The following is a 17,937-nucleotide window of genomic DNA, read 5'->3' on the forward strand; positions in this document are numbered from 1 at the left end:
AGTTCTGAAGGCAGTGGGATGAAGATGCTGAAATTTTCTAGATGGATGCTAGAAATGATTTGGAAGTAGGACTTGGAAACCAAGAAGCGCTGGGAATATGACATCAGGAGGAAGCTATCGCTGAATTCGTAAGCTGGGCAGCTGGGCAGCTGGGCAGTTCGGCGAAGACATTGTTAAAGGAGACGGGGCAAGAAACAGTTCAGATGAAGGGAAAGAGAGAATTAAAACAATGAGTTAGGCTTGGGGTTTGTTTGACTTAGGAAACAGAGAGCCCTAGGAGTCAATGGAAATGTGGGTACTTGGAGTTCATGATAAAGTCAGAGATTTAATGTTGTATTTCATGATACTTAGTGAGATGTCAATGACAGTGACACCTACATCTTGTCTAATACAGCAATTCACCCATATATTCTATCTTCACTGTATCTAAAGCTACAATGAGATCATGGAATATTATGAATCACATAGAAATTAGATTTCTGAAAAATGCATATAACAGCATGTGGATCCTTCACCTTTGGTAACTTCATTTTGTTGTCCCATCAGCTATTTTCATAGGATTTTCCCTGCTTAGAGTTAGTTGCATTTTTCTTGTACTTCGTATGACTTTTTAAAACTGGGATAACACCATACTTCAAAATTTAGGAATGGGTTCAAGTGCCTTTGGTGCCATTTTACCAGAATGTTTTGCTTTCTATTCGTGTGTTCAACTGTGTATGTGCTTGACATCTTCATCTTTCAACTTTTAAAATAAATGTCTTTTGGGATACTCTAAAACCACAACATCTGAATAGAGGCTACTCACCACAAATTAATTTAAAAATTAAAATTATATGTAAAATTACACAAAATCCATTTTCATTTGTTAAAAATCACCTTTTATCTTATTGCCCTTATTGTGTAATTCATATGTTTAAAGGTCATGTGGAGTTAATACCCCAACTCTGGTTGGGTTACAAACATTTACTGCTCTGACACAGGACCCTCATAATCACCGTATCCGACCCAAAATCCAGCATGTAAAGCCTGGTGGCAGTTGCAGTTACCTTAGCTATGACTTTTGGAGAGGATGCGGTTGTCTGGACATGCAGGTTTGAATCCTGATGCCAATCAATCAGTAAAAAATGATTCGACCTGCCAATCAGTTGATAAAAATCCTGAAGACAGAAGCATCTCAGGTTGGGAACTCAGCCGGCTTGAGAACGGAGAAGAGCTAGTGTTTCAGTTCCATGATGCAGCAAACAAGGACGGCCGCAGGCTTTGCCCTGTGAGGTGCCAGGCATCCTGACTGCAGAGGAGAAGGTGGGAAATGAGCTGCTGACTGCAGCGGTAAGCAGCCTTGCTGAGCGTCAGAAGAGTGACCTAATAGAGCCAGTCTGCAAGGACTGGAAAGGGAGGACCAGATACAGCAACTTATTCATGGCTGTGAAAGGGAGAGCTTGACATGCCCACACCACTGGATCTCTAGAAACTTTCCTGGGTGAATTACAACAGGAGAAAATCATACTTCTATGCAGTGGATGTTTGATGCATTTTTAGAAGGCCAAGCTGTGTGGCTGACAGGGTCTTGGTGCTCTGGCCAGGTGTCAGGCCTGAGCCTCTGAGGTGGGAGAGCCGAGTTCAGGACATTGGTGGTCCACCAGAGGCCTCCCAACCCCTCATAATATCAGTCAGCAAGAGCTCTCCCAGAGATGCCCATCTCAATGCTAAGACCCATCTCCACTCAACGACCAGCAAGCTCCAGTGCTGGACACCCCATGTCAAACAACTAGCAAAACAGGAACACAACCCCACCCATTAACAGAGGGGCTGCCTAAAATCAAAATAAGTTCACAGACATCACAAAACACACCGCCAGATGCAGTCCTGCCCACCAGAAAGAAAGATCCAGCGTCATCCACCAGAACACAGGCACCAGTCCCCTCCACCAGGAAACCCACACAACCCACTGAACCAACCTTACCCACTGGGGGCAGACACCAAAAACAACAGGAACTACGAACCTGCAGCCTGGGAAAAGGAGACCCCAAACAAAGTAAGTTAAGCAAAATGAGAAGACAGAGAAATACACAGCAGATGAACGAGCAAGATAAAAACCCACCAGACCAAAAAAATGAAGAGGAAATATGTAGTCTATCTGAAAAAGAATTCAGAGTAATGATACTAAGATGAATGGAAGAAATACAAGAAATGATTAACAAGGACCTAGAAGAACTACAGAGATAACAAACAATGATGAAAAACAGAATAAATGAAATTAAATATTCTCTAGAAGAAATCAATAGCAGAATAACTGAGGAAGAAGAAAGGATAAGTGACCTGGAAGGTAAAACAGTGGGAATAACTAACGCAGAGCAGAATAAAGAAAAAAGAATGAAAGGAATTTAGGACAGTCTCAGAGACCTCTGGGACAACATTAAACACACCAACATTCGAATTATAGGGGTCCCAGAAGAAGAAGAGAAAAAGAAAGGGACTGAGAAAATATTTGAAGAGATTATAGTGGAAAACTTCCCTTATATGGGAAAGGAAATAGTCAATCAAGTCCAGGAAGCACAGAGAGTCCCATACAGGATAAATCCAAGGAGAAACACACCAACACACATATTAATCAAACTATCAAAAATTAAATACAAAGAAAAAATATTAAAAGCAGCAAGGGAAAAACAACAAATAACCTACAAGGGAATCCCCATAAGGTTAACAGCTAATCTTTCAGCAGAAACTCTGCAAGCCAGAAGGGAGTGGCAGGACATACTTAAAATGATGAAAGGGAAAAACCTACAACCAAGATTACTCTATCCAGCAAGGATCTCATTCAGATTTGATGGAGAAATTAAAACCTTTACAGACAAGCAAAAGCTGAGAGAGTTCAGCACCACCAAACCAGCTTTACAACAAATGCTAAAGGATCTTCTCTAGGCAAGAAACACAAGAGAAGGAAAAGACCTATAATAACAAACCCAAAACAATTAAGAAAATGGGAATAGGAACATACATATCGATAATTACCTTAAATGTAAATGGATTAAATGCTCCCACCAAAAGACACAGACTGGCTGAATGGATACAAAAACAAGACCCATATATATGCTGTCTACAAGAGACACACTTCAGACCTAGAGACACATACAGAATGAAAGTGAGGGGATGGAAAAAGATATTCCATGCAAATGGAAACCAAAAGAAAGCTGGAGTAGCAATTCTCATATCAGACAAAATAGACTTTTAAATAAAGACTATTAGAAGAGACAAAGAAGGGCACTACATAATGATCAAGGAATCGATCCAAGAAGAAGATATAACAATTGTAAATATTTATGCACCCAACATAGGAGCACCTCAATACATAAGACAAATACTAACAGCCATGACAGGGGAAATCGACAGTAACACAATAATAGTAGGGGACTTTAACACCCCACTTTCACCAATGGACAGATCATCCAAAATGAAAATAAATAAGGAAACCCAAGCTTTAAATGGTACATTAAACAAGATGGACTTAATTGATATTTATAGGACATTCCATCCAAAACAACAGAATACACATTTTTCTCAGGTGCTCATGGAACATTCTCCAGGATAGATCATATCTTGGGTCACAAATCAAGCCTTGGTAAATTTAAGAAAATTGAAATTGTATCATGTATCTTTTCTGACCACAATGCTATGAGACTAGATATCAACTACAGGAAAAGATCTGTAAAAAATACAAACACATGGAGGCTAAACAATACAGTACTTAATAACGAAGTGATCACTGAAGAAATCAAAGAGGAAATCAGAAAGTACCTAGAAACAAATGACAATGGAGACATGATGACCCAAAACCTATGGGATGCAGCAAAAGCAGTTCTAAGAGGGAAGTTTATAGCAATACAATCCTACCTTAAGAAACAGGAAACATCTCGAATAAACAACCTAACCTTGCACCTAAAGCAATTAGAGAAAGAAGAACAAAAAAATCCTCAAAGTTAGCAGAAGGAAAGAAATCATAAGGATCAGATAAGAAATAAAAAGAAATGAAGGAAACGATAGCAAAGATCAATAACTCTAAAAGCTGGTTCTTTGAGAAGATAAACAAAATTGATAAACCATTAGCCAGACTCATCAAGAAAAACAAGGGAGAAGACTCAAATCAATAGAATTAGAAATGAAAAAGGAGAAGTAACAACTGACACTGAAGAAATACAAAAGATCATGAGCGATTACTACAAGCAACTCTATGCCAATAAAATGGACAACCTGGAAGAAATGGACAAATTCTTAGAAATGCACAACCTGCCAAGACTGAATCAGGAAGAAATAGAAAATATGAACAGACCAATCACAAGCACTGAAATTGAAACTGTGATTAAAAATATTCCAGGGCTTCCCTGGTGGCGCAGTGGTTGAGAGTCCGCCTGCCGATGCGGGGGACATGGGTTTGTGTCCCAGTCCGGGAAGATCCCACATACGGCTGGGCCCGTGAGCTGTGGCCACTGGACCTGCGCATCCGGAGCCTGTGCTCTGCAACGGGAGAGGCCACAACAGTGAGAGGCCCGCATGCCGCAAAAAAAAAAAAAAAAAAAAAAAAAATTCCAACAAACAAAAGCCCAGGACCAGATGGCTTCACAGGCGAACTCTATCAAACATTTAGAGAAGAGCTAACACCTATCCATCTCAAACTCTTCCAGAATATAGCAGAGGGAGGGACACTCCCAAACTCATTGTACGAGGCCACCATCACCCTGATACCAAAACCAGACAAGGATGTCACAAAGAAAGAAAACTACAGGCCAATATCACTGATGAACATAGATGCAAAAATCCTCAACAAAATACTATCAATCAGAATCCAACATCACATTAAAAGAATCATACACCATGATCAAGTGGGGTTTATTCCAGAAATGCAAGGATTCTTCAATATACACAAATCAATCAGTGCGATACACCATATTAACAAATTGAAGGAGAAAAACCATATGGTCATCTCAATAGATGCAAAGAAAGCTTTCGACAAAATTCAACACCTATTTATGATAAAAACCCTGCAGAAAGTAGGCATAGAGGGAACTTTCCTCAACATAATAAAGGCCATATATGACAAACCCACAGCCAACATCATCCTCAATGGTGAAAAACTGAAAGCATTTCCACTAAGATCAGGAACAAGACAAGGTTGCCCACTCTCACCACTCTTATTCAACATAGTTTTGGAAGTTTTAGCCACAGCAGTCAGAGAAGAAAAGGAAATAAAAGGAATCCAAATTGGAAAAGCAGAAGTAAAGCTGTCACTGTTTGCAGATGACATGATACTATACATAGAGAATCCTAAAGATGCTACCAGAAAACTACTAGAGCTAGTCAATGAATTTGATAAAGTAGCAGGATACAAAATTAATGCACACAAATCTCTGGCATTCCTATACACTAATGATGAATAATCTGAAAGTGAAATCAAGAAAACACTCCCATTTACCATTGCAACAAAAAGAATAAAATATCTAGGAATAAACCTACCTAAGGAGACAAAAGACCTGTATCCAGAAAATTATAAGACACTGGTGAAAGAAATTAAAGATAATACAAATAGATGGAGAGATATACCATGTTCTTGGAATGGAAGAATCAACATTGTGAAAATGACTCTACTACCCAAAGCAATCTACAGATTCAATGTAATCCCTATCAAACTACCACTGGCATTTTTCACAGAACTAAAACAAAAAATTTCACAATTTGTATGGAAACACAAAAGACCCCGAATAGCCAAAGCAATCTTGAGAACGAATAATGGAGCTGGAGGATTCTGGCTCCCTGACTTCAGACTATACTACAAAGGTACAGTAATCAAGACAGTATGGTAGTGGCACAAAAACAGAAATACAGATCAATGGAACAGCATAGAAAGCCCAGAGATAAACCCACACACATATGGTCACCTTATCTTTGATAAAGAAGACAAGAATGTACAGTGGAGAAAGGACAGCCTCTTCAATAAGTGGTGCTGGGAAAACTGGACAGGTACATGTAAAAGTATGAGATTAGATCATTCCCTAACACCATACACAAAAATAAGCTCAAAATGGACTAAAGACCTAAATGTAAGGCCAGAAACTGTCAAACTCTTAGAGGAAAACATAGGCAGAACACTCTATGACAAAAATCACAGCATGATCCTTTTTGACCCACCTCCTAGAGAAATGGAAATAAAAACAAAAATAAACAAATGGGACCTAATGAAACTTAAAAGCTTTTGCACAGCAAAGGAAACCATAAACAAGACCAAAAGACAACCCTCAAAATGGGAGAAACTATTTTCAAATGAAGCAACTGAAAAAGGATTAATCTCCAAAATTTACAAGCAGCTCATGCAGCTCAATAACTAAAAAACAAAGAACCCAATCCAAAAATGGGCAGAAGACCTAAATAGACATTTCTCCAAAGAAGTTATACAGACTGTCAACAAACACATGAAAGAATGCACAACATCATTAATCATTAGAGAAATGCAAATCAAAACTACAATGAGATATCATCTCACACCAGTCAGAATGGCCATCATCAAAAAATCTAGCAACAATAAATGCTGGAGAGGGTGTGGAGAAAAGGGAACCCTCTTGCACTTCTGGTGGGAATGTGAATTGATACAGCCACTATGGAGAACAGTATGGAGGTTCCTTAAAAAACTACAAATAGAACTACCATATGACCCAGCAACCCCACTGCTGGGCGTATACCCTGAGAAAACCATAATTCAAAAAGAGTCATGTACCAAAATGTTTATTGCAGCTCTATTTACAATAGCCAGGACATGGAAGCAACCTAAGTGTCCATCATCGGATGAATGGATAAAGAAGATGTGGCACATATATACAATGGAATATTACTCAGCCATGAAAAGAAACGAAATTGAGCTATTTGTAATGAGGTGGATGGACCTGGAGTCTGTCATACAGAGTGAAGTAAGTCATAAAGAGAAAGACAAACACCATATGCTAACACATATGTATGGAATTTAAGAAAAAAAAGAAATGTCATGAAGAAGCTAGGGGTAAGACAGGAATAAAGACACTGACCTACTAGAGAATGGACTTGAGAATGTGGGGAGGGGGAAGGGTAAGCTGTGACAAAGTGGGAGAGTGGCATGGACATATATACACTACCAAATGTAAAATAGAAAGCTAGTGGGAAGCAGCCGCATAGCACAGGGAGATCAGCTCGGTGGTTTGTGACCACCTAGAGGGGTGGGATAGGGAGGGTGGGAGGGAGGGAGATGCAAGAGGGAAGAGATATGGGAACATATGTATATGTATAACTGATTCACTTTGTTATAAAGCAGAAACTAACACACCATTGTAAAGCAATTATACTCCAATAAAGATGTAAAAAAAAAAAAGAGAGGTGTAATACTCTCATTCCATATGCTGTAAGAAAAGGCAGAAGGGGACCTTTTTTTTTTTTTTTTTTTGTGGTACGCAGACCTCTCACTGTTGTGGCCTCTCCTGTTGCGGAGCACAGGCTCCGGACGCGCAGGCCCAGCGGCCATGGCTCACAGGCCCAGCCACTCCGCAGCACACAGGATCCTCCCAGACCAGGGCATGAACCCGTGTCCCCTGCATCGGCAGGCAGACTCTCAACCACTGCGCCACCAGGGAAGCCCCATGTCTTTGTTTTTGATGTTAAACATTTTCATGGTGATATGTCTACATATGGATTTCTATTTACTTATTTGTTTGTTTTTCCTATTTAGGATGCATTGAGTTTCCTGAACTTGAGGATTCAAATCTTTCATCACTTCTCAGCCATTATTTCATCAGTTATTATCTCTTTTTTATTCTCCCTTTTCTATCTTTCTGAAACTTTTTTGAGATGTATGTTAGAGCTTACCACTTTAGCCTACATGCCTCTTAACCTCTTCTTTATATTTCCCATTTATTTTCCCTTCTGCAGCATTCTAGATGAGGTCTTCAGATCTATTTTCCAGTTTTCTAATTATTTCCTTGGCTATATCTAATCTGCTGTTTAAGCTATCACTAACTGTTATTAGGTAGACACCTCCCCCAAAGATGTCCACATCCTAACCTCAGAACCTGCAAATATGTTACCTTATGTGACAGATAGGACTTTATAGTTATTATTAAGGTTAAGGACCTTGAGATGGGGATGTTATCCTAGATTATCCAAGTGGGCCCAATTTAATCACATGAGCTCTTAGTGGAAGAAGGAGGCAGAAGAGTGGATCAGAGAGATGAAATGGTACAAGGAGGAAAGAGAGGGGCTTGACCTGCCACTGATAGCTTTTAAAATATAGGAAGGGGACCATGAACCAAGGAATGCAGATGGACCCTAGAATCTAGGAAGGGTCCTTACCTGACAGCCAGCAAGGAATTGGGGACCATGGTCCTACAACTGCAAGAAAGTGAATTCTGTCAACAACTCAAATGAGCAAGGAAATGGGTCTTTCCCAGCAGCCTACAGAAAGGAACCCAGCCTGCTCACCTTAATTTTAGCCCAGTAGGACCGATATCAGACTTATTAACTGCAGAACTGTGAAATAATACCTTTATGTGTGTTTTTTGTTTGTTTGTTTTTTGTTTTTTTGGCTGCATTGTGTCTTCGTTGCTGCGCGCAGGCTTTCTCTAGTTGCGCCGAGCGGGGGCTACTCTTTGTTCCAGTTTGCGGGCTTCTCATTGTGGTGGCTTCTGTTGTACGGAGCACTGGGTCTAGGCACACAGACTTCCATAGTTGCAGCACACGGGCTCTAGAGCGCACGGGCTTCAGTAGTTGTGGCGCAGGGGCTTAGTTGCTCCACGGCTTGTGGGATCCTTCCCGGATCAGGGATCAAACCCGTGTCCCCTGCATTGGCAGGCAGATTCTTAACTGCTGCGCCACCAGGGAAGTCCCACATTTATGTTGTTTTAAGCCACTTATTTTGTGGTAATTTGTTACAGCATCAATAAAAAAAAACTAATGCAGGTTTTAATTTTTTTAATTTTCATGAGTTCTATCTGGCTCTTTTTCAAATATGCTATTCATGTTTATAGTTTCCGTTTCATACTTATATTTTCAATCACCTTTTTATTCTTCAATATAGTAAAAACATAATGTGCACCTGAAAATTCACTATCGGATATCTTTGCAGGTCTGGTTCTGCTTCCTTTTGTTTAGTTGGCTCTTGCTCACAGTGCCTGTTTCTCTATGAGTTTTTTAACTCCTGACTGTGAGCTCATGTTTATTGGAAATTAACTGTTGGATTCTTTGAGACTTGGGTCGAAGGCATATTGTTCCAGGAAAGATTTATGTTCACATCTGCCAGATGCCACCTGTGTCTTCCTGGGACCACCTGAAAATAACTCTTTAGCTTGAGGTTTTTCAAATCACACAAGTAAATGAATGAATGCTAATTAATGTCACAAATTAAGAATTCTTAGGAAAGTTTTTTGTTTTTTTTTTTTTTCCCACCAAGCTAGGTAGAACAATTTACCTACCATCCCCTTCTGACAGGTGGGTTATTTCTAGTTGACTTTGATACTAAGTGATTAGCCCTATGAAGTCCCAGATTTATGTAGGAGTTTCCTATTAGACTTTCTTCCTGGGGCATATGGGTTACCTATTCTCTCATTGTACCATCCCAACAGACGCGCAAGAACACCAGGGCTTAGTTGATGCCCCCTTGGTAAAATCTGGCTTATGTTTCTGGATTCCAGTTTTCATTCTATATTTTGTTCGACCCTCTGGATTTCTTAGTTTCTTGCCAGTTCAGTAATGTTTTTCATATCTTATCCAGCATTTTTAGCTATTTTCAGGAGAGTTGTTCAGGGTAACAATTGCACTGTACTGTCAGAAATTAAAATGTCTGATTCTCTCTTTAGAATGAATTCTTAGGTGTAAAATTGCTAGATTAAAAGGCAAGCACATTAAAACTTTTATACATATAGCCATATTACCAAGGTTTATTTTATGTCCAAGGAAATAAAACAGAAAAACAAATCACTAATCTCAAGCATTTGTTGGATTCCTTTTAAATTTGCCTCTAACGTCTACGAAAGGAGATGTAAATGTGGTTTACATCTGAACAGGAGACAAAATTTACAAACAAAACAAAACAGTAACTCAAAACAGTTTAACTGTGAAATGTTTATAGATGGTAAATTAGGAGTTCAAGAAAGACAGAAAAATTTAAATCTGGTCATGCTGCACCCCTGCTTGGGAAGTCTTCTATGGTTGCCTAAAGCAGCCCACATGACCCTGCATGGTCTGGCCCTGACCTTATCTCCATCCTCATCTCTGCTTCTAACTCTCTGGCTCCAGCATCGCTGGCCTTGTCTCTGTTACTCAAATGCAGTGAAGTCCTTCTCGCCTCCAAGCCTTACCTCTTATCTGAATGTCCTCTCTTGCCTCCCACTTCCACTCTGTTTTGCCTGGATGACCTGCTTATTCTTCAGGTCTCAGCTTACATATGACATTTTAAGAGAGAACCTCCCTGATCTTCTAGAGTAAACCACCACATGTGCACACACACACCCCATATCTGTGTGTTCAGGCTGCTGGTCGACGGAGCAACTTTGGGACCAAAACTAAGTTCGTGCTCCTCAGAGCATCTGGTCAATTCAAAACAAGAGCTAGAGGGCTTCCCTGGTGGCGCAGTGGTTGAGAGTCCGCCTACCGATGCAGGGGACACGGGTTCGTGCCCCGGTCCAGGAAGATCCAACATGCCGCGGAGCGGCTGCGCCCGTGAGCCATGGCCGCTGAGCCTGCGCATCCGGAGCCTGTGCTCCGCAACGTGAGAGGCTGCAGCAGTGAGAGGCCCGCGTACCGCAAAACAAAACAAAACAAAACAAAACAAAAGAGAGCTAGAGAGTGAGAATGAGAGAGAGAGAGAAAGAGAGACTATACTATCTTAAAGCATCCTGTTCTTCTTTTCCATAGCACTTATTACAGTGGTATTGACTAATGTCCCCCTCCTCCACTAAAGAAAGGGACAAAGTCAGGGAGCTATTCACTACCATATCCTAACACCTAGCTCAGTGCCTGGTGCATTGTAAATCTTTATTGAATATGTGAATTTTAAAGATGGGTAGCTGCATTTAGATAAATGGTGCCAATAGAACACTTTGGAAATCATAAAACAAGTGGGAAAGTAAGAAACAAAACAGAAAAGACCAAAGAAATTTTAATAATTTATAACTCAGTGAAGAAATATGAGCAGTGCTCTTCAAGCTAACAAATTGTCGATAATGGCAGATTCTTAGGACCGGTCCATAAGTAGGGGAGAATAAAAGGAGGTGGGCTTCTTGTCCAGCGTGAGGTTAGCTACAGCAAGATTGGCTAGCACTGCTTTGGATTATTAAGGACTTTCATGGAATCTTTCCCTGAAGATGGAGAGCTTTCATTTCTGAGATGTTCTTGATGTCCTAATAGGAGGAAGTAGAATGGACCTCTAGTTTTTTCATTCCTGTATGTTGATGGTAAAGTTTTCTTTTTCCCCCTTTTTTGGCTGGATTTGATTTAAGTTATTCATAATTTAATTTTCACGTTGATAATTATCTCTGAAGATATGTTTCCATGCCACATTCTGAACAGTTCAGTTCTTTTTGTCAGGTATCAGAGTAACACTGCTTCTGCTGTTCTTGAAACAATTACCAACATTCAACCCAAAGAGAGTGGAGGTGGCATGGGAGAGACCCGGGAAGCCATTGTTTATAGGTTATCCGAAGATATGCTGAGCAAGCTGCCTCCTGATTACATTCCACATGAGGTGAGATACCCTTTCCGCCTGATGCACAGGGCTGTCTTTGGGTTCCACAAGGCTGAGCACAGTCCTGGGACGGTATGTTTCAGTCAGTCCCTTCCTCCCTCTGCTCAATTCTTCTTTTTTACCTTTTGGTCTTCTCTCTCTTACCCTTGCTCAAGCATCTTGCAAAATTACAATCTGCACTTTTCTACTCCACTTTCTCTCTCAATTGCCTTTTCTGTACCCTTTCCCAATCTTTGGGTTCCTCTGTCTTTGGGTCTCCAGATATCTTAATCCTCTGGACTGGGAATCTCTCCCCACCTCTCTTACCCAAGCCTGCTTTGTCCATTATTTAAATTTAGCCCTTTTTTCTGTCTCTTGCCCTACATACTTTTCATTCTGTCAATCCACTCAGCCAGGTAATAGGAAAGCAAGCCATTTAAATGAATTCACTACCCAGTTTGGATGGCAATAAGTTTCTACTTCTTGAACCTCCCAGATGTTTGCTTATTAATCAACATCAGTTTTTCTCAAAAAATTTTTTTTATCTCAAGACCCCTCTACGAAATGATTGAGGACCCCAAGTAGCTCTTGTTTATATGGATTATAACTACTGGTATTTAACATATCAGAAATGTAAACTAAAAATTTTCAAAAATATTTATTAATTTATTGTGAAATAACATTAATAAACCCATCACATGTTAGCATAACATTTATATTTTAAAAATAAATATATTTTCCAAAACAAAAACATTCAAAGAGAAAAGTGGGATTGTTTTACATTTTTGCAAATCTCTTTAATGTCTGGTTTAATAGAAGACAGCTGGATCCTCATATCTGCTTCTCCATCCAGTCTGTTGTGGTATTACAGGTCATGTAGCCTCTGGTAAACTCCACTGTACACTCCCCAGAGAAGGAGAATAAAAAGTCAAATAATGTCGTAGTATTACTATGAAAAAAATTCAACTTTGTGGACCTGCCTAAAAGGAACTTGGGGGCCTTCAGGGGTCCCAGACCGCACTTTGAGAACTCATCTAAATAAATCTTTAATTGTGGTAAAATTTCTGGACGGTCTGAAAGTTCTGTAATACATCATCCTTCTTCCCGCAAGAAAAACAGGGTCGTGCCCTCTGGCCATCCAGGGCTTCCTCTCTCCTGTTCTCAGCTTCCACCCCTCACTGCTGAGGGTTAGAGCTTCACCTGAGCCTTAGGCTGGGCTGAGGCAAGTTTAGCTTTTCAACCAAAAAGTGAGAGGCTGATGTCCTAATGCAGGTATGACTATGGTCCTGTGTCTACCCTGTCCTGCATCCCCAAGTCTGGGAGAAATGCACTTATCAGTTGGGAGCCCGGAGGCTACCTGGGCTACAGCCCTCCCGCCTGCAGTGAGTGCCCCCAACAATAAAAAATGTTTTCTTGCTTCTTAAAACAATTTTTGCTTCCGTTGTGTAGATGGGTACCAAGGATTTGGCTAAGATACCGAAATCAATGACTTCACATAGAGATGTTTATAGTCAGGGGAGAAAATATTTTTTAAATGGATAGGTATTATAAGCACATACTTTCTGTGGTTCATTGTAAATGATCTTCAGAAGACAGATGAGGCATAATACCTGTCTTCACAGATTTTAAAAACCGGCATGTGAAAGCGAGATAAAATTTGCTCTGTATGACTAGACCGCAGGTTGGTATTACCAGAAGAGGATTTCAAGACCCTTGGGGTAATTTGAGCTGTTCAGGGTTAGTCGGGGCCACTTCACCAAGATCTCTGTTCCGGCAACATCCCAGCAGGCACTGAGTGAGGGATGTCCCTAAACGGATTGCTAGATGGGAGGGAGTTTGTACCAAGAGACATCTAAAACAGCTTCCTCTTCCAGGCTCACTTACTTTTTAGTGTCCTTTATTTTACAGAAGAGATGTGTTTTGAAAAATGTGGCTGTAGAGTGAATTTAGTTAACTGAAATGTAATTATACTATTGACTTAAAAACATTCGTGTAGAAAAGACTACCTGGTTTCAGAAACATAACAAAAATTCTAAATAAGACTACAGCAGATCTTTCACTCATTAACAGAAAGACAGTTTTAGGCTGGAACAATAAGCAAGTAAAATCAGTGCTAAAGTTAGATTTTCTAGAGCCTAAGTTTTAAGACACATTAAGCATGTGTCTATTGCAAGGGAAGCCTCTCTTTTAAAACCCTAAGTAGGGCAAGGGGATTTGTTTGGGGCTGTTAGCACACTAAAAGCTACCCGGGCTATTGATTTGATAGTGTAGCCAACACCAGGGCTTAATTTCTAATGCCGGCTGCAAAAGCATTTCCATAATTTCCCTTTTCCTTAAAGTGTGAATTTCCACAAAGCAGTCCTGATTTAAAGAGAATGCTACATAGGCTCTTTAGCCACTGGAGGCTGAGGGGCTCAAGATGAGAAGAGGGCAGCGGAGCCTGCAAAAATGTAAGTTCTAGAACCAGGAATTTAGGTGAATACCTGAAGGTTGGTATGGCAGACTGAGTTAGGGCCCTCCACTGGCATGTTTGACTGGGATTTCAAGATCATTTGCTCTACCTGCGCAGGTAGTCCCATCCAGGTGTTCAGTTTTACATCACTGCTTCCCTCTCATCCCTCACATACTAGAAGTTGCCCAGCTGCAGTTAAGCAGAGGTGTTCGTTGCTGAGTAGGAAACATCAGCACCATGCCAGAAAACCTGTTCTGTAAAATGAGGAGCATGGTCCAGATGAGCCTGAAGCCCATCTGTCTCTAATATTCCATGACTCAAGAAGAGGCAGTGGGTGCCCGGGTCCGGGAAGATCCCACATGCCGCGGAGCGGCTGGGCCCGTGAGCCATGGCCGCTGAGCCTGCGCGGCCGGAGCCTGTGCTCCGCAGCGGGAGAGGCCACAACAGCGAGAGGCCCGCGTACCACAAAAAATAAAAAAATAAATAAAAAATAAAAAAGAAGAGGTAGTGGGCATCTCCAGCAGAGAATGCTACAGTTTACTGGCTTTCTGGTGATTGTGTGGACTGGTACCTCACTCCAAATTTTCTCCCACTCCATGTGTCTATTCTTACCCCTCCTATCCTGGCATCTCTTCGACTGTGGCCAGCAGAAAGTTCAGATCTCTTTATGAGTTCTTGCCAATATTCGTAGTCAATCTTTTCTCGGGCATATGTCACTAAATTGAAATGTGTATATATACTGGCTTATTTCCAAATAATTGTTATATTGTATTGTTCCCACAACCAGATGATTTTATATTGATCTCTTCAAAATGGCCAATAAATTATATACAAGAAGGAACAGGTGCTTGATGGCCCTCCCACAAAGTCAAATATTTTCATTGATTAGATTAGGAAAGACTCTCCTTAGTCACCCTAGCCAGGGCAATAGTGACCTTAGGAACCTGCAGCCAGTCATAGTTATTGGTAACTGCTCTGTACAGATTTGGGCTATATTAACTGTCTGTGACATTTCTGATAACAATTCTGCAGGCACTATGAAAAAAAGGTATTCCAGACTGTGCTCTTATAAAGGTTAGATTGCAAAAGAATATTTAATTGACACTTAGTACTTAATCATTTGAAAGGGGAAAATGGTACAAGTTTATTTCAGCTTTTCATAGTACATTTCCAATTATCAACTAAGTACAATCAGTAGGAAATAAAAATCATTTTAGTTGAACAGTAGTTTCTGAAGCCCAGAAAATGGGGGATTTAATGGCAAATTTGGTGCTACAAGAGATATTTTAGAGTTCATTTGGGCTTGTAGAGATACATCCAGAGGAAGAAAAGGAATAGAGAAAGGAGAGGTCATTGGAAAAGAAGTGGCAGATGGTTTTTTAAAACTCTCTGTCATTGTGTTGCATGCTTTGCGTTAGGTGAAAGCTCGTTTGATGAAGATGGGACATCTTAATTCAATGAACATATTTCTCAGACAAGAAATTGACAGAATGCAAAAAGTCATCTCAATACTTCGCAGTAGCCTGAGTGATCTAAAATTGGCCATTGAAGGAACTATCATTATGAGTGAGGTGAGCTATTATTGTCTCAATAGTCGTTTCCCTCTTTTGTTGGTTTTTCTTTTCCTCAGATTTTAACTTTTCCTCTTTTCCAGAACTTGAGAGATGCTCTGGACAATATGTACGATGCTCGTATACCTCAGATCTGGAAAAGAGTGTCCTGGGATTCATCCACACTGGGCTTCTGGTTTACTGAACTTTTGGAAAGAAATGCTCAGTTTTCCACCTGGATATTTGAAGGGAGGCCCAGTGTGTTTTGGATGACCGGTTTCTTTAATCCCCAAGGTAGGTGCTCATAGGAGAGTAGGCAAACTTGGAAGTTGTGGATAGTTGTATAGTGGCACTGTGTGATAAATGTATGTTATACAAAACAACACAGAGGTACAGCTTGCTGCATGCTGGACCTGTGCTTTCATAATTGGAGGCCAACAGATGATTCTGCTATATTTGTTTTACAAATTCAGTCTGAAATTCTTCCTGCCATATTGCTTCCACAAGATGGGGGCAAAACTCCTTTTTTTTTTTTCTCACCCACTTCAGCAAGCAAGTTCGTGGTTAGGACAATGTGAAATAGTGGAAGAGTTTTGTTCAAACCTGTTTTTAAATGTTTATGAAAATGACAAAAACGAAGCACCAAAATATGCAAAAAAATGTGCCTAGAGTTCAGAAAATGAGACTGATTTAAAAGTGATCATGCGGCAAAAGTTTTATTCAGTGAACTTCTGGAGTCTGTCCCTGCTCAGCTTTTTTTTTTCTCCCCTGAAAAAGTGCTTTGTGATTCCACTGCATGTATTCCTTCATTCCATTCTAGAAATATTTACTGAATAAGTTTCTGACTAGATCTCATAGAGTTCATAAAAGTTTAGAAACGTGACAATTTTGGGCCTTACTACAACATGGAAAGTTTTTTTAAGTAATTCTTGGCTAGAATGAAGAGATGCTGGGGTCCTTACAGTTCAGCACCTTATAGCTCCATTAGTTATACAATTTAAGAAGCATTCACACAGATTTTGGGTGTATTATTGTTACTCACAGCAGTATGGTTGAATCTCATAAAATAATATTAAGTGAAGGAAGTCAAACGGAACACATTGTAAGTATGTATACAGTGTTCACATAGGTATACATTGTAATGTATGCATATTGTATGATTCCATTTATACAAGGAATCGAAACAGGCAAAACAGATCTTAAAAGTAAGAATAATGGTTCCCCTTGTGGGAGAGGGCAGTGATTGCAAAACAGCACTAGGGGGCTTTTGGGTGTTTGGAAATGTTCTGCTTCTTGAACTGGATCTTGTTTACAGGGCTGTATTCCCTTGGTGAAAATTCCTGGAGCTGTGTACTTATGATTTGTGCACTTTTCTTTGTATAAACAATACTTCAATAAATAGTAGACATTTATTTGTCCTCTGGGCACATACATTCATTCACTTCATGCATTTTCAAATGCCTTAACATTTTCTAAATTTAAAACACTAACCATGGTGGTTTTTATGAACTTAAATTATACATGGTACATTGTTATGTTGAAAGAATTTAGATTTGTGAAGGACAGCCCCCAGATTTCACTTATCTTTTTCTCCCAGAATTTCCATTGAATTTTGGGAGGAAATTTTTTTATTATGGTTCTCAGGTTTTGTGTGTCTACTTATGAGTCTCTTTCCTCCTTACCAACCCTCAATTTGAGTAAGTTGTCACCAGGGAATTCCTGGCTTGGGAGTCTGAAGAAATAGTATTTAACTTAACTAGGATTGTTCAACCATCTTTCATTTGCCAGCCCCTCTGCTAGGTGCTTTCAATAGAGAGAGATTTGAGACCTAATTCTTGCCCTAAAGGAGTCCATAATCTGGTTGGTAGGACAGAAATATTAGCAACTTCAACATAATTTGATAAATGCTCCACCCAGTGAGGACGAAGCACCACACTAGCACAGAGGAGAGAAAGATCAATTCTGCCAAGGCAAAGCTTGAGAAGAGCTTCACACGGGAGGCAGTGAGCAGAGTTTGCAGAGGCGGGGACTGGAGACAAGAGCATCCCAGGCAGAGGCCAGAGCAGAGACAAGGCATGTCCAGGGAGAGAAGCCCAATGCGGCCCAAGCTTGGGAAGCAGGAGCAGGGGTGTTGGGGAGTGAGGCTGGGGTGTGAAGTCTTCCAGGGGAGTTTGGGCTGCATCATAAAGGCAACAGCAAGTCACCAA

General features: G+C 40.3%; 1 protein-coding gene across 1 annotated transcript in view; it reads left to right on the top strand.

Moving 5' to 3' along the window:
• Positions 1–17,937, top strand: part of DNAH8 (dynein axonemal heavy chain 8) — a 330,122-nt gene that overhangs the window by 299,091 nt on the left and 13,094 nt on the right. Inside the window, exons 89-91 of the mRNA XM_027127141.1 lie at positions 11,593–11,749; positions 15,599–15,751; positions 15,835–16,024. Of these exons, the coding sequence (XP_026982942.1) occupies positions 11,593–11,749; positions 15,599–15,751; positions 15,835–16,024 (500 nt within the window). The remainder of the gene's footprint in view (positions 1–11,592; positions 11,750–15,598; positions 15,752–15,834; positions 16,025–17,937) is intronic.

The sequence above is a fragment of the Aethalodelphis obliquidens genome, unplaced genomic scaffold (genome assembly GCF_003676395.1).
Source record: "Aethalodelphis obliquidens isolate GAN/ISIS:26980383/991018 unplaced genomic scaffold, ASM367639v1 scaffold31, whole genome shotgun sequence".
NCBI classification, from domain to species: Eukaryota; Metazoa; Chordata; class Mammalia; order Artiodactyla; family Delphinidae; genus Aethalodelphis; species Aethalodelphis obliquidens.